The sequence below is a fragment of the Papilio polytes genome, unplaced genomic scaffold (genome assembly GCF_000836215.1).
Source record: "Papilio polytes unplaced genomic scaffold, Ppol_1.0 DF824303.1, whole genome shotgun sequence".
NCBI lineage: Eukaryota > Metazoa > Arthropoda > Insecta > Lepidoptera > Papilionidae > Papilio > Papilio polytes.
Window position 1 is genome coordinate 1188279 of NW_013524901.1, and position 27003 is coordinate 1215281.

Consider the following 27003-nt stretch of genomic DNA (forward strand, 5'->3'; position numbering starts at 1 on the left):
AGTACAGGATTAAAAAAACGTGCACCAGGTCTAGCTGTTCCTGAGATTACTAGGAACAAACCCAGCTTTGTGGACAGGTCTATAGATAGAAACACAATGGAATCATAAACAAAGACGTATGATTATGCTTCTTATAAATTTGGACTACATCATCATCATCATCTCCCCTGCCTTATCCTACTCCCGTAGGGTCGGCGCGATGGGTTTTCGTCCTCCAAAGCACTCTATCATCCGTCATCTCAGTCATCACTCCCTTCTTGATCATGTCACTTTTCACGCAATCCATCCATCTCTTTCTAGGGCTACCTCTAAATTTGGACTACAAATAAACGACTATAAATTATTGTATATTTTTAAAGATACAAGACGCGCACAAGATCACCTGATGAGAATTAACCACTTTAGTTCGCAATCTACATCCTCAAGAACGAGTGCAGATGTACTGCAACATAGGCAACAAGATGAAATGCGCCATTACTCGTAATTGTATGTCCACTTATTTTCAATCAATGTACACGTCATAGCACGAGATTTTCATAATAAAAGATGAAATGTGTTAAAACTAAATACTACGCATTCAACAATATCAAAATTCCTTATATTTCATCACAAATCATCAAACACAAATCATGCGACACATCAATGATCGATTGTAACCGCCGTGGTGGGTTCTATCCGTTTACTATCACTGTAATAAACCAGTAAAAGGTATTATAAGATCAAGCAATACAAATAAAGGCGCTGACAGTTAGCATACTTACTTAATTCTAAATTACTAACAATATAGATATACGAATAAGGCACAGATATCTACATGGATAACATTGATTAAGAAATCATCGTCTAGACATTCATCGTTCACGTGAAACATGACATAGATCTTTATTATCGATGATATCAAGAAAATAGCTAGATTTAGGAGGTTTAAATTCAACTTAACTCAAGATATGACAGTGACGAGTAACCCTTTAGCATGATGAAATCAAAAACCCATTTAACAAAATCCCACATTGAGAACGTAAGCGTATATAAACTGTTAGAAACTATGAAACTTGTAAAACTCTTTAATATCGTGACATTTCAATATACTCTATATAGGGTTACTCATCATCATCATCCACTTGCCCTTATCCCTTACGGAGGGTCGGCACAGTATGTGCTGCTCTTCCATACATCTCTATCAGCCGTCATATCTAAATCCACTCCTTTCTTAAGCATATCCTCTTTCACACAATCCGTCCATACTTTCTTCGGTCTTCCTCTACCTTTGTAGCCATCCACATTCAATCTTAACAATTTCTGGTTTATGTCCCCATCGTTTCGTCGCATAACATGTCCATACCACGCTAACTTTTTGCTTTTCTCAATTTCTCCACCACTGACGCTACTTCAATCTTCTTCTAATGTACACATTCTTAACTTTATCCATTCTATAAAGGGTTATTATGCACAAAAAAATAATTAACCAAGATAAAAAATAATTAACCATAAATAAAATATTAACCAAGTCGCTAACGAACTTTATTTTATTACATTACTTGATCATGTTCAATACAAAACATTAACATCAAAACAGTACTGTGTGTTGTTATGTCTTCATTTCTAGTTAGTGTCCATGGCCACTAAAATCATTGTGTAAGCAGTGTAATTATACGAAGCATTAGTAGGCACTACGTACTGTTATTAACTGATAATACATTGTAATTCCTACAACTGTGATTCCATTGGCATTATTACACAAAATCCGACATCTTTAATAGGGTATAGATAATATAACTTGAATTCTATTTAAAATACATTTTAAATATAAAAATTGTTTTGAATGATTGAAATTGAAGCATATAAATGCAAATGTTTTTCAACGGTGTAGTGACGCTTCAAGCGAGCGAAGTTAAATTAGAATTGACAAATTCAGGTCGGGAACCAATAAGAAGTCCTAGCGCTTCCCTCTCGAATGTACGATATTGAATTTATTGATCTCTAGGTTGAGGGCGGGGGATGCTGCGGAAACGGGGGTGTTGAACATCCGACGCGAAGTCTCAAGAACGCATATCGAATAATTGTATTCATTTCCTCTTACTTTATATGACGGTCCGTTTAATAAAGAAATGGTCTTATAGTTACTTGTAGTTTAAAAGGTGTTTATCTTTTGTTTCTGTTGTTTTTCTCCATATTTATTCACCAGTACCAATGCGTCTTCCTTTTTATATGCATTTAAATTCAGCTGTCTTTCACGTGTTCGTTTGTTTTGTTTTTCATTGCATTTTCAGGCCTGTGTGAATAATAATATCATTGACGTCAACATCTATCTTTTAGTGGCTGTATTAACTTGGAAACTAGCTTGCTTTGTAATTTATCACCAGACGTGATTGTTACCTTCAAATAATGAACATAATATATCCTCGTTAACATCTAAACTTATGTAAATAGTAGAAAAACATTGTTATCAGTGACGGTTATAAGTTTCCGCGATGTCTGTATTGTTCGGTTTGTTATGTCAATATCGTATTTGTTTTACATAAGCTTAACACTGTTTTATTAATTGCATCATTGTAACCTCTTATTTATTAAATACTAGTTTCCGCACGTGACTTCGTCCCCGTGGTATTAATGAAATCAAAAGAAAGTAGCCTATTTGTTCTTTGAGACTATCCTCTACACCTATGCCAAATTTTATCGAGATCTGTTCAGCCATTTAGGCTACAAACTCTAACAAACATCATCCATCGATCCATCCAAACTTTCACATTTATATTATTAGTAAAATTATGCTTTTTGTACATATAATTAAATCATAGGTTGAAGGTCTATTATTTTTGTTTAATTTAAAATAAGGTCTTAAGATCCAGGTATCACATAGAAATCAGTTTAGTCTATGTCTTAACATAAAGAACCGGAGGTTTTGAATTATAATTATTTCGTTGGAGAAAAATGAATAAAAACGATGGAATTTTTGTTATAAAATTGTTGAATCTCAATGACAAATGTAAGTCGTCGAGTACTTTTTATTTTTTTTAGATAAAGATGTAATATTTCCTGTCTAACCTTTGTCTCATGGCCCATTAGTTGAGTGTCAGATTTGTTGTCTAGGTTTAGTATTACCATGAGAGATTATTATGGATATTTGTAATTAATTCAAAACAAAATTTAGAACTAGTTATTATTAACACAATAGATTTAAAAAATTAAAACATAAATGTGTTATAAAAAAATATTCCCGGCATTCAGAAGTCTTCAACAATACACAGGAGACAGACTTGAAGACTAGAGCAACTGAACAATACGCCTCAGCTATAAATATACGGACGCGCGGGAATGGAAGGTTCATAAATAATAGAAAACATCATTCAATAGACTAAGCGAGGGGATTTATATTGAGTCTAGAGGTACTATTTTTAAAACAATATGAGACATAACAATCGTATCCGCTTATCAACTGTTTTGTTTTCACGCGTGGTTCTGCCTATTGATATCGGATACGTATTTTAGAAACATTGCAACAACAACGTTGCATTTTACTCGAAAACATATCGTAAACTTATACGAGAATACCTCTAAAAGTAACAGTTGATTTTTGATTGTAAAATTTTAAAGAGAAATTATAAAGACGACAGATTTGTATTTTTCTACGTATTGACATAACTCAAACACTTCGAGGTGATTTTAAAAATCTTCCCCTAAGAACTACGTTAGCAGTGGCTATATTTTATATACATAGAATATGTTTTTTATTTTATTTTAATTTCACGCGGCAAAGTCGCCAGCATTAGCTATTTGAATATAAAACAAAGGAACATTAAATTGTAGTCTTCCTATTGTCTAGTTATAGATTTAATATATCGAATAACGCTTCCATACGAATAGCCGCACAAACCGCAACTCGGATATACACAAATAAATTCCTAAGTACTACAAACCGCAACGACCTTCACCGTCATAATCAGTGCTAACAGATTCTATGACAACTTGCTGCATAATATACGTGTTTATTATCAAAGGTAAGCGTTATTATTATTATTATTATATATTACTGCCACATTCAGTTCTAAATGGATCATTAAGGTAGTCTTTTAGTGTTGACAACACAATAAATCCACACTTAGGGGGGCACTTAACTACTAAATAGTCTGACTATTATGGTATAGAGACAAATACTGTAACTAATGCTTCAGTACATGTATTACAGGCAACATACGAATAGATCCTTTCATAGAAATTCCATAGAACCTTTTGATAAGATAAACGATTGTACACAATTATTAAATAACCTTCAAAATAATTCAAGGACTTTAGTCTGGGTCTTGTTAACTTTGATTTGCGTCCTCGTTCCAGTCGACAATATTAAAGCGGTTTGTGATAAACAGATCGGACGTACTGCGCAGAAGCAGTGTGACGTGTGCTATCAATACAATTGTCTCGAGCTGATTCCCTGCCGAGCCTTTGTATGGGAATGGTTTAACAGAATACAGCGTTTACTGATGCGAAAACTAGATGAGGTTAGTGCAACTACTGATATAAAAAGGAAAGATTTAATTGTTTGTTTGTAAAAAAATCTTTCGCCATCAGAAAGCTACTTTTTTTAAGTTTTTTTCTATAGGCATAGGTACAGTTTTTGAATAACACTAGGCACTTTTTAGCTTATCAAACTTCAGAAACATTTAGTTAAGGTTAAGATTTTTTTATAGTTTCTTTTCACATGTAAGTTAATCTAAAAATGGCATAACAATACAAAATCTCGATTATTAGGCTTGTCAAAAAAATTACTTGAGATTTTTTTTGTCAATATTGATTATCGTTAAGACGTTGGCTGAGTGCCAAGCCGGCGTTTTGCAATCTGGCGCCACACCAACGGCAACGAGACATTTTCTATCAGATAAATCATGTTATTTTTGAATTCTTGCCGGTTTTCTCCTATGGTAAGATATAAAAACCGTATTGAATTTTGCAATTTGTTTCTACAATGTCAATCGGCTATTTAATACTTCATAGATCTTGCCTTAAAACCCCACATGGATTCTATATCCTATTTAGCTAACATACCTAAGCTGTGCGCAGTACAGCTGGTGAGGGATGGCGGTCAGCACGCCCGCGCCATCACCCGTGTCGTTATCGCAGGCGCACGCGCCGCGGTGCTCCATGCGTTTCGCGAGCACTTCTGCATCGCGCACGATCTGACACAAGCACAATATTTTAAATAGTCTGGTGCTCCTCTGGAATTTGGTGACTATTAAACTCCTTACTGGTGTTACAGATTATATGAGTACATAGCTTGGGTTATATGTCCCAATAAATGTAACCTAGACCTCGTAAATGTCATTACAGGAGTTTGTAACCATAGGTTTTGTGTCAAAGTCTATGGCAATCATTTGCAAGACCAATATCATGTCCAAGTTATATCAAGTTATTATTTTAATTAGGAAATTTTAACAAATAAGGTATAAAGTAAGCTGGGTTTTAACATTAGTAAACTGCTTTTGATGCAAATGTTGGTCAACAGGTGAATGGTACTATACTTATTGATGTCATTAGCAAGATGTGTCACCTTATGAGAGCGCTTGCCGTCGATAGCAACCACGAAGCCAACGCCGCATGCCTCGTGCTCGTTCTGAGGGTCGTACAAGCCTTGTTTGCCCGGCCCTTCCCACTCCATACCTGCACATTAATACAGTCATGACTATATGTATAAAATAAACGGCAAGTGAAAGCATTCAACTTTATAAATAAAACCATTCAAAAAGACCAACTCATATGACTAGGAAACAATGTAAATATTAAGACTTATTTTGTCAAATACAGATCAGCCCTTTACACTGCCTTTGGTTTAAGGTCAGATAATTAATATAACATAATAATTTTTCTTCTGTCAGTCGGGCAATAACATAAACAAAATCCTTTACAAAACACTTGTATGGATACTATATGTTGATACCAAAACTACATTGTCACAACAAGTTATTATTGTTGTGGTGAACTTTATATTACACAATAGGGTTCAGTAATAAAACATTTGCTATAGATAAGCCTAGTGTTTATATTATGTAGGTACATAAAGACTGTATCATAAATCTAGCTATAAACCTCATTCATATAAGCCAGTCACAATTTATCATATATGTTCAATTATTGTCGAGTTGAATTTTCTACATACAAATGAAATTGACATGTAAACTAAAAAAAATAGAAACAAAAGAATTCTTTGAGAGTTGACGTCTCAAACACACAGTGCAAGCAAAACCAATAATATTTTCCCAGTTTTGAAATTATTTATATTAACATCCTAATTATTTACCTAAAATTAGGTAAATACTCATTTCAATGGCAACAATATAAGTTGACATAGTAATGAAAAATCAGAAGCCTAACATCATTGAGTTACATTATCAGTGTGTCCTACAAACACACAATCCAGAAGCATTGTGGTTCAATGAAACTAGTTTACTTCAATACAATAACATTTATGTTTATTTATCATAAATACTACAAAATAGATAAGTACAATGCACAAGAAACAATGAAGGGACATAGATATATTATATGCATTTTCAAAAAGTCTAAATACTGTTAGAAATTAATAATCATTAGGCAGCTACCTCCTTCCTACCTGAGTATTGAATATATTTATATAAGCCGTCATATCTATTCTAACCGATGAATTCTAACGAATGATATACAATCCATCCATACTTTCTTTGGTCTTCCAAATTAAATTATATTCTGTCTTATTTGATTCCAAACAGTGAAATACATTGGTAAAAAAAAACAATCTAATGGAAAATCTCCTCCTCTTTGATGTTGGTTAAAGAAGGATCAAGCCTCTTAACAATTCATATTCCTGGATCTGTGTCTGTCTAACTTTTAAAAGAAGTTATGAATAAAACATTAGATACATATTCTGTTCTGTACTCAATTTGAGATGAAACTCTATATAAATGCCGAAGTTATGAACAACATCTATATTATACTCAGTAGAAATCTGAAAGTTATTTAAAGTAAAATTATTCTGTTACAGTTCAGTGAGCTTTCATAAATTCTTATTCTTAAAGAAATGTTCAAAATATTTTCAAAGCAGGTGCTAAAGAATTTTGATAAGCAGACAAAACAAATTCCGATAAGAGCATATTAAAATCTAAAACAAAACTAGTTTAAATTATTAAACAAACTACGAGGAAATAACAAAAGCTGGTGCTAAATTAATTAATTTAATTCTTTAAAATTATTTAACGTTGTCTAAGTCCTTCCCTGCTTTTACATGTATGTATTGATTTGAATATAATTTTTTGTTGTGGTCAAATTTTTTTTTTAGAAATTACAAGTATTTCCAAACTACGTAAGGTATTTGGAATACACGATACGATACACGTGGAACGTAATACGCCGGGAGGGTTTTACTGCTATAAGTGTATAAATAACTAGGTAAATTGTAAGTGCGTGCAAAAGTACCTTAAGGTAATTCGATGATGTTATTAAACAGTTTATTGACCACACCACGTCAAGTTCACACTTTCACTAACTTAACGTGTGTAATTAACGAAAGTTTTTTGTAATTATACGTAAAATCACAGTAGAACTGTAGCACTGAAAAAGCCGGCTTGCTGTAGTGACCCCTACAGTCGACTACAACGGCCGGTGGTGAGCGATTAACTGAATAACTGAACTGTTACAATCTCAGTTGAAGAATAATTGGTTATCTGTAAGTGAATGATCAGGTACCAACGCTGATTGGTCGAAAAATCCAGTAGTGTTGCTATTGGAAATTCTAAAAGTCGCAATAAAATGAAAATAATACCCTTCAGGAACAGTTCATTTTAGAAAATCGAATGAAAATGAAGAAATAGTTTTCACATTTATTTCAATAGTGCAAGCACTGTATAATGACTATACGGAATCTATCGGAATTTCAAAAATGTCGTAAAAAATTTTCACATGTAATTTTGGAAGGGCTTTTATTTAAACTGTAGATAATAACTGTTAAATAATTCTTGCTTCTATTATTTATTTTATAAATCTTGCTTTCTAAGTCACATTTATTATTAGTTTAACTAATTTTCCCCTATTACTTGCAGTGGTCAAAGCATAGTAACACTGAAATGTCATTGAATTTCGTCGTTCATTCCATTATAAAGCTCCGTGTAGATTAGATAAATTTATGTTTTTAAGCTTTGTAAGAGTTGAAAACTAAATGTAAGTTAAAAGAAAGCAGTATTGATATAACCCGTTTACGAGTACAGAGGGGTATTCCTCAATTCGATTTTCGTATTTTGCTTATGTAGTTTAGTTTGAAAGGACTTGTGTATTTTAACAAGCTAACTTTTCAAGTATAGTGTGTATGCTCCTTTACACCTTAACAATAATTTCATTCACAACACCTTCATTCAGTCGTAATCAAATGTTTTTATTCAGTCTACGATCTTAGCGCGAGCGAGTGGGACGTAGAATAAAAGTGAAAATTCTCGTAAAAATAGTGCGAAATATTTTTTTTTCAATTTAAATATTTCAATACATAGTGTTTGTAAGAAAACTACGAAAAACTCGTTAGTTGCTTAAATTACAATTTTGTTATGAAAAAAAATTTACGAGAAGTTTACATAAATAACTTTCGCTTATAAAATTTTAATTACCACCGGATTTAATTGTTGAAATTACAAATTCAAGAGATATAAAATGAGTTTTAGCTGCTTGAGAAACGTTGCGAGGTGTGGTATGGTGAAAGTGTCCCCATCGTGCGCGCTGGTTTCGAAACTTGGGGGACCTTGTGTCGTAAGGGAGGTGCAGACGAGCGCGCCGCACGCCGCGGTAGCCCAGCACGGCACCAAGCCTGACTGGAACCGCGCCGTCAGCGAGGCGGAGAAGATCGTCGGATACCCTACGTCCTTCCTCAGCCTACGATGGGTGCTCAGCGACGAAATCGCAAATGTCGCTCTCCATCTTAGGAAATTAGTTGGCAGCAACCATCCACTATTGAAAACTGCGAAGTATGTTAAGTCTACCTAGTATCTTAACTTCTGAAACCAAAACGTAACAAGTAGGATCAACAAAAGAAATTTACCTTGACTTCGCACTTATTGCAGCAGAAAACTAATATCAAAACATGTTTTTTTGTAGATGTTTCGTAATGCGAACTCTGCGGCCTACGGCAATGAATTAATCTATGCTCGATACCTCGATATGCAATGTATTGTTACAAGTACTATATGACCTTCGTTCTGTCATTAGATATTACATCATTGCAATGATGACCCCCTTCCTGACCACCTTCACTTTAAAAAACTACGTTGAGTAAACACACTATTTTACGATACACAGAAACACTTTCTGGCCGCACAAGAACATAATTTAATGTCTCGGAACGTTTTGCGTTAGTGTTTTATTGTAAGTTAAACTTATGTTATTCATAACAGACACGCAAGCCTAAATGTTGCAAATCAATACATCATATTCAAAGAATAGTTACATCGTTACTATAGGAAACTGATAAACTCATCAAATGGCAATGAATATAATGCAGAAGTAGAGTGCAAATTTTTATTACATTAAATTTACTTTACTTCTGGGATACGAAGAATTTTCAGAAAATACAATATGGTATACTCTCAACACACTTTCTAATGTTCTTGGATTATTTTACTAAATAGAAACAATATGCAATACGTGTGATTGTATTTTAATTCCAATTTGATGCAACGTATCGCAAGAGATTTTCTGACGCTAATGAATGGATTAACGGCCGCACACATCTTAGTACAACTTTATCATATCACCGGAAAATTCGCAATTCACGTGGTACTCTAATATGCGTGTAACATATGCACACTTCTAAATCACGTTGCATTTTTTTATTTATAAAACAGATTTCTCCTTCAGCAGTATTCGTGCGTTCTCTTTTTACATTGTTTGTAGAGCGACGTACCTGTATGAATCTTTAATCTTAAATATTAAACAAACTGGTGTTTTTTTTATAAGCATTTGGCATGACTTTTACAAATTTCACCAGAGTTTATGACAATGATGCATGTCATCGACTCGGCACAGATTCTGTTCACAACTTGCAGAACCAGTTGCAAACTAGTTCGCAAAAACTCGTTGATACGGTACAAGTACATATCTATGCGACGTAGCGTCTAGTAAAGAATGTATGGTTTTTACAACAGGCCATAGATTTCCAATGTCTTTTTACGATATAATCTAATAGCTACTACCTAATGAGATAATAGCTAGGAATGGAGAGTTCTTTTAGATTAAAGAGGAATTATTAAGATAGTTCTATCTCCCTCTCATCCTGACTATTACTTTACGTTTTACGTCTTAGTAGAAAGAGATAATCATATGGAGTGATCGATTTTAGAGCTAGTTAGATTGTAAGCTTACTTTGTAGAATTATCGTTAGTTTTTCCGTAAAAATATAGTTAGAGTTATTCTTTTGCAGACAACCTGATGCACCAGTCCGTTAATTTTAACTTAAATAACCTAAAGGGATCTAGTTACGTATCTCTAGAGTGCGGCAATAAGAAAACTAAATATTTATATATACTGTTGTGTTCAGGAATTTGATCTACAATGGAAAGAACAACATGCAAGCGTGGGGACTGATCGTGTTATTGGTGTCGAAGGCTGCCGGCCACAGCCCAGAGATACCCGACATGGAGCAGGACAAGGCCGCCGGCGTGCTGCACAGGTATCTTACAATTTAACATTGGTCACATTGTAATAAAAGTATCTATTTAAACCAAACAAGTTAGGGTTTTCGTTGGCAAGGTCTATGAACTTGTGTTGCACTGACACTGCTATTGAAACATATTATTATTACTATATGTTTTAAAAGAGAATAAGAATGATAATAATTATAATAATGATGACATCGTCATCATCATCATCACCATCATTAGGTCACTACAGTCGCATGTTGATTTACGCTTGGGTTGGTGAATTTCTCCAAGTTCTTTTGTAATTAAATTAACTTACTCCATGCAGCCAACGCGCTCTAGCGGAGGTGACAGAGATGATCCGCACTTCGCATCTAGTGCACAAGGGGCTGGTGAATATGAACGCTCCACAAGTCGGTCCCGGAGACCCTGACGACATGATGTTCGGCAACAAGATCGCGCTGCTCGGTGGCGACTACCTCCTCGCAAACTCCTGCTCTGAACTCGCCAATCTTAGGTATGAAACTGTATACATTAAGAAAACCTGAGCTCTTATCCTCGTTAGATCAAAAATTGTTATTGACTTAACAACGACGAGAAATGTGTAATAAACAAACAATATCAAAGAGGAGGAAATAAGTCTAAATCGTAATATTCCAATGATCTTACTTGGCTCTGCTGCAGTTAAATTTCGCTTAATCTTTCGCTTTGGTCATTAAAAAAACAACCTTAAGTTGTATAATACAAACTAGAAGTTTTATCGCATACTCGTATTTTAACAAATAAACTTGACTTGTGAAATCTCGTAGCCGGCTATTTGATTAAACCGACTTATGTTTGAGTTTTTATTGTTTGCTTTTTAAGTACTTATGCATAAGACGTAATTACATACATTATGTGTGTGTTTATTGTTGAGCTGCGTTTGTTCAATGAGGCGTAACAATTCACTGTCAGGATATTTGCGTCGTGTCTTCATTCTTTAAAACGTCTGGTAAAAGTTAAAAATACGAGTTAAACGTAAGAGCGTGCGTACACCTGAAACTAAAGTATCGCACAACTATTTAGTCACGCTTTGATTCCTATAGGTTTATAGTAGTTGCGCACAATATTCGATTTTTAGTTGTGCAACTAAACAGTTGAATTGGCTGCGAAACAATCGACAATCGCACAACTGTTGTGCGATAGATAGTTTAGTTTCAGATGTCGGCACGGTCTAATAATAAAACTTTGTAAGGCGGGATATTTGTCTATTTAAAACCGTTGGATTCCCACATTCGTTTGCTTTCGAAAACCGGTTGCGTATTGTTGAATTTAATTCTGCGAGAATCTGTATTGGCATCGTTGCTTCTGTGAAATCTGCGGAAAGATTTTACTCATTAGTGATGTTATTGTTAACGGTTTAACTTTTTTGTTAAGGTTTTACGTTACATTATCAATCACAATCTTTTGTTTTTTTTTGTAATATGACTGATAAGTCTCAGTATTCCCTTCCGTAATTCCCTTTCGATCTCGACTCAAAAGGGAAATGGAGCCATTGAAAGGTCTATAACAACTAATAACTACTTCCTTAACCTTTCTTTAACCTATATCAGGTTAACTCATGACCTTTGTTTTCATGACGTAGGTTAATGTTCTTTGTTACCTTTTGTATTACCCATAAATGCTTTGCAATATAAAGGAAAGGTTAAAGTGCTGGTCAACGTCCGGTTCGCCTTTAGTGTGGGTGTTGGGTTCAAAGCCGACGTACAAGGCAATGACAACATTCTCCAGATTCTTCCGATATGTCTGTAATTTAACAAGCCTTTATTAATTGTACAACCTCATGTCGTATTCAAAAAGACTTTAAGGTCTTTTCACACTGAATGTAAGGTTGACTATAAAACTTTTTGCTGCTACGTGATTACGAGCCTTCTGATACCCATGCTGGATTTACCTTTTAGTATTCCTTCTCTGGCGGCACTGTATTGCTCCCATCGAAGTTTGTACGGTCGAATAATTCTTTAATGTTCACAAATAAGGTTTAAATAAAGGGTCATCTGAAGCAATGACCCTTAGAATTTACTAGCTTTCGCTCGCGACTCCGTCCGCGTATAGTTAAAAAAAGAAAAAGTACCCTATGTGTTCTTCAAGACTATCCGCTACATCTATGCCAAATTTCATTGTGATCTGTTCAGCCGTTTAGGCTACAAACTCTAACAAACATCTATCCATCTATCTAAACTTTGGCATTTATAATATTAGTAAGATTATTTTAAACTTAAGAAACTTTTCATGATAAAATTAATCATGAAAAGTTTTAAGTACTTTTTTCTTATGTTTCTTGTTATGAGTAAAATAATGATAAAAATTTTAATATTCTATCCTACTCGTGTGGAACTGTCCTTAAGGTTTGCAGATCCTCGTATAAATGGCGTCAGAATGATTAATACTTTTAATTGACTGTTTAATTCTGATTTTTATTTAACTTTTCGTCGACTCTTAACCGACTGACAAGCTTCCGGAGGCACTTATTTAAATCCTTTTTGACCTTTTTTTAAAAGATTAAAATAAAGTGAAGACTGATCCGTTTGGATTTTTCGTAATTCACTGAGTATGTTTTGTTTATTACTTATTTTAATTCTTATAACATAAATAATAATGGTTTATAATATAATGCCCACACAAACATTTTAATCTAGACATATCTAGTATTTCTATACAATCACATTACAGAAATTTATAACTTTTTAATTAAATTTTAATATTAATGTCCATTTGTCAAACTTCATTTAGATTTAATTAACATTTGATGTGTTTATCTTTTGTGGTAATAAGACAAGCGTAAAGAACAACATCGATTAGTTATATTAATTGTGTATTCAATTTAAAGAAAATCAGTATACTGTGAAGGTTCTAGTCTTTACAAACGCGATTTAGTCTTACTTCTCATTAATAGTACTACCATACAAATACTTATCACTTAATTACTCATTTTAAATGCAAAATGTTTGATGGATGTTTGTTTAAGAGCACACAAAGATATTGTCTAGAAAAACGCATAGGTTACTAAGTTTTTTTTTGTATTTCTCGCGGACGAAGTTGCGGGCAATAGTTAGTAATAAATGATGAAAAGTATAAGTAAACCGACAATAAACTTTCTCTTAAAGCGAGGTTATTCACATATTCGTAAATTACTTGAGAAATTTTAATTACCCAATCCGAAACTCAGCGCTATGAAATCTCATGTTAATTTTGAACTAGATTCAAAATTAGCTCTAATATTATTTAGGATAAATGTATTCGTGTGTAAATTACAAAAGTGTGTTGCTTTTTACGCGTATGTCATGTCCTAAGTTTCAAGGGCAAAGTACCAATACTCTTTTGAAATACATTGCTTCTTAATTGTAGAAGAGCTAGTTAAATCTTTTTTATCGTTAAGATATCAAATGATAACTTAAAATTACTTTCTGAACTAAACAGGCCATTGCCGCTATGATACATATAATTTAAAAACCATTAACTACAAACACTTTTAGTATTGTAACGTACATATAATAGTATTCAATTATAAAGTCAATTAGTTATAAATGTGAATTGAATTGCAACCAGTTAAAGGTCGTTATGATAACCGCGCGGTTTTGGTCACACTGACAATTACGAGTTCAAGTTTGTACGACTTATGGTTCGTGAAAGTTGGACCTCTTTCACAAACTTGTTTTTATCGGTACTTCTTTGAAGTTCTGAACACGTCATGTATCTTGATTAAAGTAAAGTTTTAGCGGATATAGCTTTATTGATTGGCACACTTAATCGAGACCATTACTTGATTTTTCATAATACTATTGGGGCTAGTTAACTTTTATTTTAAATTTAGTTCTTGAAATTCTGAAAAGTTATTTGAACATTTTTATTATAGTGCGTGGTCATTGTTCATATAAGTTGAATGTTTTGGAATAACATTGCAAACGATTCCAATTTACCTGTAGGAATACCACTCGCAATAAACATCAGCAACAATTAGCAGATTTATAATGTCTTTACCAACTTCTTTGTATGGGTTTTATGCACTTTACGGAATAAAACACAGAAATAACGTTGACCCCGGTACTTTCCATTTCATGGGAAATAAAATGTTACTTTTACTTAAACAAAAAATCCACAGTTTGACCTTTTATATATCCTAAGAAAAATTTTGCTGTCCATTTTTATTTCAATGTTAAAACATTTTGTATTAATATCTTAAGAGTAAAAATATGTAGTAGGATGGTACGGTCAGGTATGTTTACAATTAAATTTAGTAAAACATGTTTTTATACGTTTATATTTTACTTGTTAATATGACAAGCCGTATTCTATAAATAAATATGGCCAGGTTGTATCAGCCTATACGTTGTGTCCACTTGCCTATTGTATTTAACATTGCACATTTACATTGCAATAGAGGTGTCGTCATTAATTAACAGATGTACTAACAAATTCTTATTAAGTTTAAAACACTGCTTCAAGAAGTCATTTTCGACACGTCAAAAGAGCTAGTACAAATGGGTCTCGCGTTAGCCGGGTCCAGAATTTTTTTCCTCGTCATTATATGCTGACTTATTTGACGCCTCAATTCGACTTCCTGGCTTATCATTTTACCTTATATTACATAACAGATGATTAAGTTCCCCTTAACACTTATTTCCACTTAATACTTAAGTCAAAAATGGAAATACTATAAATAGCAGTAAATTGATATGACATATATGATAATCGGAGAGAAAATTAACATTAAATTTTACGAGTAAACATTACTTGAGAAGGTACACAGTTCGCAATTACTGTTTAATAAAACTTACATCCGTAAAAGTAATTACTGTACATCTGTAGGCATGAACATTTTTATTATTTCTTTAACATCGTAGATACGAAACCATAATAAGGGTTTATGATATTCTTACTGCAAAAACGACAGTAAAAAGGTTAATGCCCTTCTCTATATTGCACGTGGTAATTCTAAATTTATTTAGCAAGGAATGTACTCACCATTAGTAAATGGTTCTCTAATATACAGTAGAGGTGAACCGAGAGGTGAGAACATTTATTAAATGATTTTCCATGCTTTTCAAAATATATTTTATATAAACATAAAAACATACATTCTTAAATTTGAAAGAATAATATTCACGAGCACAAGTTAACGCGTTGATGTCTTTTCTAGGGTATGCAAATTTAAAATTTCCGTTTCTACTTAACCCATTGTCCACACAACGGGTAACCAAAATATATAATTTATTCAAAGGAACCAAGAATTGGTGGAGCTGATGTCTTCTGCGGTGCGAGACCTGGCCGAAGCGGAGTTCCTGGGGGAGCGAGATGAGCAGAATAACCCGCTACCTTCACGGCCTCTTCCGAAAGATCATATGGAAGCACCTTTAGGTAATTACTATGATAACTACAAAATGTATAATGTTTCACAATCCTACATGATAATTGGGGCCGAGATCACAAAAAGTTTGCACATAATTCATATGACTATAACTACATAGTCCTCTGTTATGCCGTTACATTAACACACCATCTTTTTAATTTAATTTAAATAAATATCTTTGATACATAATGACTGCAGATTCAAATTGCTATTTCGTATATTATGTATTAATAGGAGAGACATAGTATAAAAATCGGTACTATTAAATATGCTTCGGTATTCTGTTGTACATTAGTTAAAGTCTTAGTTAATCAACACAAGTATACGCGGTGTTTGTACAAACGTACCGGCCATGAGTCAGCTGCAAACTTTCACTCCGACATTCGGGTGTCCAGCCGCGCAGCCGCGTAGCCGGCTAATGATTACATTAGCGATTCAACACCCACGAACATGTAACGAAAATTATAAAGCCACTACACAGACACAGTTTTTAAAATCAGTATAAATCATTAAATATGTCTATTACTTGAATATATCAAAATTAAATGCATTCAAAACAATTGAGTAATGTCCGAATACTAAACCATTTTAATATGTAACAACGTCTTAAATGAAAAGTCCTCGCTTAAACTCCAAATTCCATTAAAATATTGACGTCTGCTAGATTGTGAGCGGCATTTACGAAGCTCAAAGTTCATTTTAGTATTCGGCCGTTAGACATTTAAAGCCTTACAAATAAACGCGGTATAAACTTAAACTTAGGTATAAACTTAGCAAAATTTGTACTAATATTTGCTTATACCCATTTTATTCCTAAGTTTACTTTATACCGCGCTTATTTGTAAGGTTGTTAAAGATTTAATGAAGTGTGAAAATGTAGTTATACTTTAATATTATTTTGAAAGAACTACTTATTTAACCTACTCGTAATTCGACATTTAAATTAAAAAAAAAGTTTGTTGAACAATAAACTTAAATTATTTAATATTTCCAAAAAAAACAAGATATGTTGTTTGTTCAGTGCATAACACTATAAGTTGTCAATATTATAGCACGGACTTAAAGATGACGACATAAAAAGGCTAGAATGTCAAGTAATGTAAATAAACGTGGAATGTCAAAGGTACAAAATTGTATACTTTCGATTTCTCTGTTAACTGTAATGTCAACATCACGATCATGCTTTGAATGAAATTTATCTTTGAACGTAAGTTAACATCAACGGGATAACAATCATAAGATATTAAAATTGTTAGAAAAACAACTTTTTCATATTAAACAGTTATAGTTGCCAGTATTTCCGTCCAGATATGACGTGGGGGCCTTCAAGAAAAGAGTGAATGCGTATTTATTAGGGTAGCGCATACCATCTTTCGACCAAATCTTCACTCTCTGTCGGTGGGATCGTGGTCAAGCGCTAGCTTAAAAACCTTAAAAAAAAAGAAACAAAACAATTAAAATTTTGTTGCTGATTTGATAAGATTGATTTATCTCATTTAAAGATAACAATGCTAACGTTATTAAATACTGAATTTATTAACAGTTAAGCCATAAAATAATATAATTGACCAGACTCTATTTAAATTTTCGGTACACCGTTATGGTTGAGCGGTTCTATTTGCATAGGAATTAATGTGCCATCGCACACCTCCTCCATTCGTGTCAATATGCCAACCTGTTGTCTGCACAGAGTACTTACATACAGACATTTCAATGGTTTATATCTATTCTTGGTTTTTATAACTTAAACATAATAATCTATCGTAACAAGTACATATTTGGAAAATAACAAATAAATACAATTAAATAAATATGAATTCGTTACATGATAAGGTGTTTAACTATTCATAGTACAAATGTTAAATTGGAAAAAAAAGAGTAATTGTGTTAAAGTGTTAACTTTTTGTTGTTATAAATACAATTCACTGTTAAATAAATCAAAAGGGAATCCTTTGCTTTCAGTTACATTTTCTAATACGACTATTAGCAAAATGGTTAAGCAATCTCTGTGTATAGTTGCTCTGTCAAAAGCACAGTGACACGGAAATTTAGATATGTGTGGAGGCGACACTTCTTCGAGACGAGGTTTCGCGTTTCGCATGACAAAATGTTTGAAATCACATACATTAATAGAGAACGCAATGTTTAAGATAATGTTGTGCGTAAATTATGTCAGATTATTCGTATTTTATAATAACATTTATAAATGTTATCTAAATGTCTTTTACTATTCGAAGTTGCAGCTATCTTATATTATCAAAGTAATTTGTTATTTTACTACCAGCTTTCGATAAAAGAAACTATTTTTTCTTTAAAATCTTATACTTTAACTTAAACCTGACATAGACATCTGTTTTATACACTAAAGTAGATTTGTGGTGTAGTGGAAAAATTTTGTTCATCATCATCATCATCTCCTTATCCTACTCCCGTAGGGTCGGCGCAACAGGTTTTTGTCCTCCGCATAACTCTATCATACGTCATCTCAGTCATCTCCCTTTTTGATCATGTGACCGTTTACACAATCCATCCATCTCTTTCTAGGTCTACCTCTTCCGATGTAACTATGTAACTAACGTTCTCCTTGTAACATGCGATTCATCTCTCCTCATAACATGCCCATACCATGCTAACCTTTTACTCCTTACCTTAGTTATGACCATTATTTATTTACTTTTAAGGTACAAAATTATAGTTGATTGGTTCAGGAAATAACATGTCTCTCATCTCATAGTCTTCCCACAGCTTCTGTGTAGTCTAGATTCAAGGAAAAACCTGAGTAGACGTGTGGTCGTTTCGCTATTAAAATTCTCCATTGTGTGCCATCGTAAGGAACTAACTCGGCCGCGCCCTGAATGCGAGGTGTGCGCTGAATGAATACCAATACGTCGTCAAGCCATCGCTATTCTTGTTGCATTTATAAATACGTTAATATCTGATTGCTGGGTGACCAGAAATAACATATTAGACATTGACTTAACCAATTAAAATTTTCTAAATCAATCGTCTTAAATATTTTCCAATGCTTAAAATTTGAGCTCTATTAGTTTACACTAGTTATAATTTTGTACAAACTATTTGATCAAACATGTTTTGCATACGTAATTATAGAAACCTTTGCACGAAAACGCCTTTGTTTACATACTAATGTAAGACAACTTTAACCGGTTGTTAAACTAAATCAAATACATGGAATTTTTTACATTACTGTTTTTAAAGACAAAATACTTTAAGACTTATTTGAAATCGTCGTATTGTATTATAATTGCTGCAGAGTTATGTTACAGATGATTCTTATTTACATTTGTATGTGTGACTTGTAGAGTGGGAGTGCGTGCTGCAGCCGCTGCCGATGGGCGGCGTGGCGGGCAGCGCGCGGCGCGAGTGGGCGGCGCGGCACGTGCTGGCGGCCGGCGCGCTGCTCGGCAAGAGCTGCTCCGCAACGCTAAAGCTCGCCGGACACGCACCCGCGCTGCAGACACAAGTAAATAAAAATCAAACATCTTGGCTGATAGAAACATTGCTCGAAGGAAGTACGTAGAGGGAAGTACAGAAGAGTACTAAGCCACGCCTGATCTAAAACGGTACAGGTGATAGACATGCGTCTACAATCATCACACTGTATCTATAGTTCAGGACAGGAGGGTGCATACCCTCCTGTCGTAGCGACGTACATGCTACATGACCTACAGTGTCATACTTGAATGAATTACTCATGCATTCCAGGGTTACCTCTTCGGCTGCCACCTGGCGCTGGCGTGGCAAGCATTCCTGGACTTGGAGGCGTTCTCAGGGCCGGAGCCGCGCAGCTTCTCTTTAGTGGGCGCGCCGCTCGCCTTCACGCTGCAAGCACGACCCGAGCTGTACGAGCTGATTGAGCAGGGACGCCGCAGCGTACACGATGTTGATTATCACAAGGTTAGCTCTATTATGCTATACCACATACTTACAACTATGATGCCACATTCGCACTAATTGCAGTAGGAAGAGGGCCACCGGTTAGTTTATTTTTTTAGGACAGGCTTTTAATGCTGGGTTTCTGATGTTTCCATTTATTTTTTTTCACCGCCTAGTGATTCAATGTTTAGATTGAACTAAATTTCAACGGAATAAAACTCATGTTACGAAGTTCGGAAACGCATTTCATGAATTACCGAACCAAAAAAACTTACGAAAGGTTAAAAGTTGCTAGAAACCCGGCCATAAGTGATGTTTTATATATTTTTTTAAATGCCAGCTTACTTTCTCGTGTAGTTATACAGTTCATTAAGAGCTTCTCTGAAGGACATCAACATGTAAAGTTAGTGTATACATCAGTTGTAACGTGGTGTGACAGTTGTACGAGGCGGTGCTGGCGGGCGACGGCATCGAGCAGACGAAGCAGCTGCAGCGCGAACACATCCGCGCCGCCAGCCACGTCCTCGACAGCTTCCCCAACTGCGACGCGCGCACCGCGCTCGCCAACATCATCGTCGCCATGCACCCCTGAACCTTCTACGATCACTTTGCCCACGCAGCAGTTACACCCAAAGTATTCAATCGCTACGGGACTCTGCTGCCTCGGGCTGGTCGTAACAATTGTGACTTGGTTTAATCATGTTTATCCCTTTTAGTTGTAAAATTTCATATGTGTAAAAACGAAGACAATAAAAAAACACCTTCTACGATCACATAGATTGTAATTAAAATTGGTGTAAAATCTCTTATGAATATGGTGCTGAGGGACCTTAAATACTCGTAGTTGGATTTATAAGATATTGACGGCCGAATATTGATACGTGATTTAAATATGAAACAGCGTCTTAAATGCTACGCTTGAACTCCAAATTCCTTACAAATTTTATTCAGATATAAGATTGTAAGCGATGCTTACGAAGCCAAGTATTTAAGATTCGTTTCAGTATTTGGCCGTTAGACTCTTTTTAAAATTGTAATTTTTTTTTAGGTTTCTTTCGATATATTAAATAAAATTATGTACAGGGTTAGTGAAGAGTCACTTGAGCTTCATTTGAAGAATATACTATTTTCGAATGCACTTTTACAAAAAAAAACAAAAAACAGTAAAAATATGGTATTTCCCTTATAATGTATGTCACAATAAGAAACCAAAGTATTTGCATTGTTCTATGCGTAAAAACACGGGAATATGTGAATGGTTTTGAATATTAAGTTAATGTAATGTCTCTTATTCAATGTACATGAAAAAAGAGTTACCAAAAAGGTGCTAAGTAATAACTTTAAATTTAAAGCTCTCATATAAATATAATCTATGTTTTAATCGTATAATTGTATTATATTCCGTAATTTTATTAACATTCATATGGCTTGGTTGAGTTTTTTAAATATTGTTAAAATGACGAATTTATTATTATTTTTAAATATTTTTGTTACCAAAATAGTTTGTAATCCATTATTTGATGTAAGAAAAAAGTACATTATTTTTTGGTTGCCTTAAATTATAAGTTCTTTTTACGATATTCAGTTATATACAAAATTCCTTCGAGAGTGGGTACAACTTACCTTCTTAATGCCTGAAATACATCACTCTGGTGTCAATTTACATTTTGCCAGTTGTATTCCAGCACTCTTTACGATCACTGGACTGGTATAATGTAATTTGGGCATCAACTGTGGATTTTCTTGGAGTTCAATTTATTGATACTCTGATAAAGGCGATTTGTATTGATTTGATCCGTCCAATATTTTAATGAAGACTTACTAGATTTTATATTGAAATTTTTTACTTTTTATTTAAATAAATTTTTTGTTACTTAATTCGCATTTTTATTCAATCCTTAATGCTGGCTGGTTGTTCCATTTGATACCGTTGCCATAACAACTAAAACTAAAATCACTACAAAGTCTTGTTCAATTGGTTACTAAATAAAACAGTCATTTCTTTTTTAAATTATTGTATTAATAAATAATGGTAGTTCTATTTACATGACACATTCTTTTGTTTTGGCAGAAGACAATAAAATATCGTTACACAAACAGTTTTCTTTGTAACTCAAACACAACCAACGCCGCGTTTGAGATACAATACTTAAACATAACTTTCACACGCACATGTGGATTACAGCACAAACTATGTCGGTGGTTGCGACATTTTTGGTTACAATATTCTCAAAATACTGGTCGTTTTTGGCTTCATCGTTTTAGCTTAAAAATAACTGCAAAGGAACAACGGCACAGTATCGTGGTTCAACAGATAAAAAATGTTAAAAAAATAATATTAATTTGACTGTGCCGCGAAGTGCCGGGGCACACTGAACAAAGACACAAGCAGTCGAGCACACGTGAGTTTAAGGTTATATCACAGGTTTCTAGTGTGACCTAATTGATACTTTCTCTTATAATCCAATTAACTTGAGATTAACATTCATCTACTTTTTTAAATTTCACTCACAAATGCCTTCGTACAAACGACGCCATTTAAATTATAATTAACACTTGTCATAAATTCAACATCTAACAGTCTTTCGATTAGTGGTTAAACGCGCAGTAACTATTTATTATATGATATTTTCCGTATTTCTAATTTTATTCTAATCTGTTTGTTCTCAGCGTCGTTTGTACGAAAGCAGTTATCTACGATAATACAAATGCAATTTAAACTGATCGAAGTTTCTCACAATAACAACCTCGAGGCAACTATTCACAACACGTAAAACGATTTAACCGTCAATTACAAAATGTTTTTTTTTATTATTTGTAAACATGAAAAATTCGCCGACATAATCCGTATACAGTTTAAATATGTTTTTTGACCTGCTTCGAACTTCGCTGCTTGCTGGCACGTACTCGTATATACTACGATTTATGAAAACGATATTGATATGTCTTGTCACACAAACACAATGCTCTGACAATAACATGTAACCTTGAGCATCCACTACCCAAGCACTTGTACAACATATTCTAATGATATCGTTTTCGTACGCGTGCTTCGCCAGTGGAGGCTGACGGTTACGAGCGACGGCTACGTATGGCAAGAGGGGCACACAGATAAAGTACACAAATAATATCAGAATAAAATTTAGGCGATCAGACAGCTCGAAAAGTTAAGCGACTCCATAAGATCGACGATATTCCGCACCATTCGTTAATTTTTTATTCAACTCCTTCATAATAATGTACATAGACCCGACGTCTATTATTGCTTAGTTTTTAAAAGTTTTGCTCTCAAAACTTCACCTATAAATAATTTCACATTCGTCCCAATAAATTTACCATTCAATAAATACGTACACGTAAAAAATATAAACTATATCAATAGTTTAATCTTTAAAACAAACTTCTCTTACCCTAATTATATATTAATAACTATTCGTCAGTATGATTTCATTCATTTTTCAATAATATGCCTACTTTATAATCTTTCCAAGCGCCTGTTTTACGCAATACTTATATCATAATTGTATTTTTTTATTTCATATTTTTCTTTAAATTATTGAACATAATTTCATTAAGATTATTAGTGACTAAATAATAGGGATGATTTCATAAAATGCACACACGACTATCAAATAAGGACATAATTTAACAGTTTGTAACGCGTCGACAGATGGCGCTGACAGCGCGCAGGCACTGGAGGAAAGTAAAGGAGACGTGAACATGCCAACACAACTTAAATGTCGAGTCGTAAAGCAAATATATTAATAATTAATATCTACTGTAACACTAAATTATTACAAAGAAAATCATTTCATAAAAGTTCACGTAATACAATATAAATAAGTTAAATATTCTAAAAATTTAAAAATACACACATCTTAAACCTAATAGAAAAGCACTCAATTACGTTTGTTGTAAAATGCATGTTGCGCCTTCGCCATGATTTCACTTATATTATTAAATTTAAAATAATATGCCAAAACAAACTCCAAATAGACAGAGGAATGGTTTTAAAATAATAAATAAACAAAGGTACAAAAATATAGACGCGGTCTCCGGCCGGCCCGGGCGGGGTCGAGGCCCTCCTTCCTGTACTTTTGCTCTGAACAAGGTATACATGTAGTGTTAGTAGTTTATGAGATCATTGCGTCGCACTAAATATTTATTCATAATGCGCTTAATTAGAAAACACGACAAAATATTCAGAATAAACGTAAAAATGCATCTATTTTATACAAAATGTATTTGTATAACTAAATACATGGAGGTCGACTCGATATTGGTAAAATTAAATAGCACATGAATATACAAACAAAAGAACTACATGGATACTGTCGCTTATCTGATACAATAGATACTAACGTAGTAACGTAAGACTAGTTGAAATGCCATAAACACTACTAAAAACTTAAATAACATCTTTGATTAAAACTCACTCGGTTCGTCGAAAACATACATGCTGTAAAACGGTAGTCAATTCCAATTTAAACGTGATAAAAAATTCCAGCTCACAGGACCAGTTCTTAACCGAGAGCGTAGTTAACTTAAAAGTTTTTTAACCACTTAGTAATATAGTTTACATTGTGACGATTGCATCTTTTTTATAATTCAAAAAGATAAATTCCTAATTGTCATCAGTATAGTATCATAAGTAGTCAGTGGCCTCTTTATATTCGTTTAAAAAACGCTTGGGATGAAATCGGTTGATTTAAAGGAATTACGATAGCTTCGGTGGAAGTTCAATGGCGCGGTCGACAACACGGCTATGTTGCGACGTGACGCGGCCTGCGTCAGGTGGCCGACTCTTGGTAGGGACCGGTCACGGTACAGGGGTGCATGGGAAATAACGTCGTCCATGACATAGTGGTGTGAGTATCTGTACGTAGCATGATCTGCCCACTTTTCTTCGCAGCGTTAGTCGCTTCGACCAGCGCTGCCAAAGAACTGTATCCTCCAGGAATAGCGTTCTCGTTATTCTTCCATTTCTCTGGGCCTGGAGTTTGCCTCTGTTCAGGCCCCGGTGTAGATGCAGGCGAAGCAGAATTCGAATTCGGTCCCGGTGTTCCTGGTGTAGCAGGATTTAATCCCAGCTTCTTTAACCTCATTTTTTCCTCCCATTCTTCGAGACCATGCTTTGGTCTATTCAGATTTCTATGCTGATAAAACACCAACGATATTCTAGTTGGATTTACTCTGTTAGGGCTTTTAACGGCCGTCGTCGAGTGCATTTCGTGTTTCGCACATTCAAATAAAACGCTCCCGTGACCCAAAGCAATTGCCACGCCACCCATCTGACTATCTTTAAAACATTCCAGATTATCAGTCACTTCTGTCACTTCTCCGATAGGCTCAGCCTTTGGTGGTTCTGGTGGATAAGGAATAGAAAAAGGTGGTGGATACAGACACCAATTAGGCGAAGATTGACACCAATTTGAGCTTGGATTCTGATAAAAATTGGGAGAAAAATTAGGGTTGTATTGGTAACCATAGGAATTATAACAATGTGAGTTTCTAATCAATTCTTCCCGTTTATATTTTTCAGCATTGTAATATGCTAAACTATTGTAATCGTTGTATGAATTTTCATATGGATTAAAATGACCATATGGACTTGGTGGAAATGGGTACGCGTTTGTCATCTGTGGGTAGTTACTGTACGGCACGGTAGTTTGGTTTCCAAAATTATTTTGGTTGGTAGGATGGAAGTTACCGGGAAACTCTTGGGCTGGCCTACTTGTTGCTCCCATGTTTTGAGTCATGTCTTCGTGGTTTATGGTAAAATTTCCTTGGGACGTGGGCGGCTGGGGTATCGTATTAGTTCTATTATCATAAGGACTTCTATGTTCATACCCTTGGCTAAAATGAGGTTTTTCTGATGGTGGATATGGTTTTAGAAATGTTGAATTTTCTACGCCGGCCAATGGGTTGACCAACTGGGATCGTGATGGCGGTCTTGCTTTTGGTACCCTAAATAAAGCATTGTCACTTTCCGCGTTTGATGCTTCTTTTGGTTTTAAAGGATCCCAGTTTTTAGAATCTGGTGATTTCCAAACACTTTTTCTTGCGTCGGGGGAAATTAACGTGTCATTGCTTGGAGACTTTAATTCAGGAATTTGTGAAGGTGCAGGAGATGCTGGAGTACTCTGTGATTTCTGTGATATTTCCGTCAAGCGCGGTGAGTTGGGCATATCGAATTCCGGCATCTTGTTAGAAATATCGCTAATTAGTGTTTGCTTATCGTTTTCAGATGTATTTTTCTGAGACAGTTGATCTGAATTTGTTTCGCTTCGATTTGAGTCAGGGCTAAAATTGTTAGCGGGACCGGTGAGATGGGCCGTGGTCGAATCGGGATCTTCTTTTACTACATTGTTAAACATTTCTGCGTTAGCAAAATCAGGCCACTGATTCGCGGGTTGTATTTGTTCTTGATTGGTATTGAATGGTTGGTCTCTCTTCTGCAAGCCGGACGCAAAACTCGGCAGTTGATTGGGATTTGGGTTTTGACATGTATTTTCTATTAGTGGGGATACATTATTTGGATTGTACATACTGTTCTGGTGATGTAAATTATAACTTTGATCATAGGCATTATAAGGAGAATCTAGAACCGTACTAGAGATTTGATTACTTTGTAATTGGGCTTCAGTAAAATTGTCGATCATAGACGCCATGTCTAGCAACGCAGGATTTGATAAATTAGGGTTTATGAGACCGGAGGTATTGTTATGCATATTTGGATTAACAAATGCTGAGTTATATGGCGAGTTATTAGTGAAAGGTGGATTTGGTTGGTTCATTGCTGGTGTATTGGCTCGGGGCGAGGCGCTGCTCTGGTTCTTGGGACTTGCGTTATTCCTAATATCGTTTGGTTGCGGCGTTCTCGGTGCTGCAGCGTTTTGTTGTTGCTTCTTCTGGTTGTTAGAATTTTGCTGGGACCCGGTGTTCGCGGTAGAGTTAGCGCTGTCTGAACTTTCTTCATCCTTACGCTTCTTTCCGTGTCTCCTGCACGGTTGTAGGGGCACGGAACGGACTCTCACTTCCATTGGAAACCTGAGGAAGTACATAACAAACAAGTTA

General features: G+C 34.6%; 3 protein-coding genes across 8 annotated transcripts in view; 1 reads left to right on the plus strand and 2 right to left on the minus strand.

Moving 5' to 3' along the window:
• LOC106100510 (glutamate synthase [NADH], amyloplastic) overlaps window positions 1-7636 on the minus strand; it is a gene marked incomplete at its 3' end in the record, with an annotated part of 35593 nt that extends 27957 nt beyond the window's left edge. Inside the window, 3 exon segments of the mRNA XM_013279381.1 lie at window positions 5041-5171; window positions 5543-5652; window positions 7441-7636. Coding sequence (XP_013134835.1) covers window positions 5041-5171; window positions 5543-5650 — 239 coding nt within the window.
• Window positions 7637-8410: 774 nt separating this feature from the next.
• Window positions 8411-21800, plus strand: LOC106102031 (decaprenyl-diphosphate synthase subunit 2). The gene is made up of 7 exons (XM_013281426.1): window positions 8411-8972; window positions 10541-10672; window positions 10969-11157; window positions 15901-16037; window positions 19353-19513; window positions 19756-19947; window positions 20366-21800. Exons 1-7 carry the CDS (start codon window positions 8662-8664, stop codon window positions 20516-20518), a joined length of 1275 nt encoding a protein of 424 aa, XP_013136880.1. The 5' UTR covers window positions 8411-8661; the 3' UTR covers window positions 20519-21800.
• Window positions 21801-22727: 927 nt separating this feature from the next.
• The window catches only part of LOC106101320, a 96580-nt gene continuing 92304 nt past the window's right edge, over window positions 22728-27003 (minus strand). For all 6 annotated transcript variants that reach the window (XM_013280522.1, XM_013280510.1, XM_013280535.1 and 3 more), the window contains one exon: window positions 22728-26976. In XM_013280522.1, coding sequence (XP_013135976.1) covers window positions 24717-26976 — 2260 coding nt within the window. In that variant the 3' untranslated portion in view covers window positions 22728-24716. The remainder of the gene's footprint in view (window positions 26977-27003) is intronic.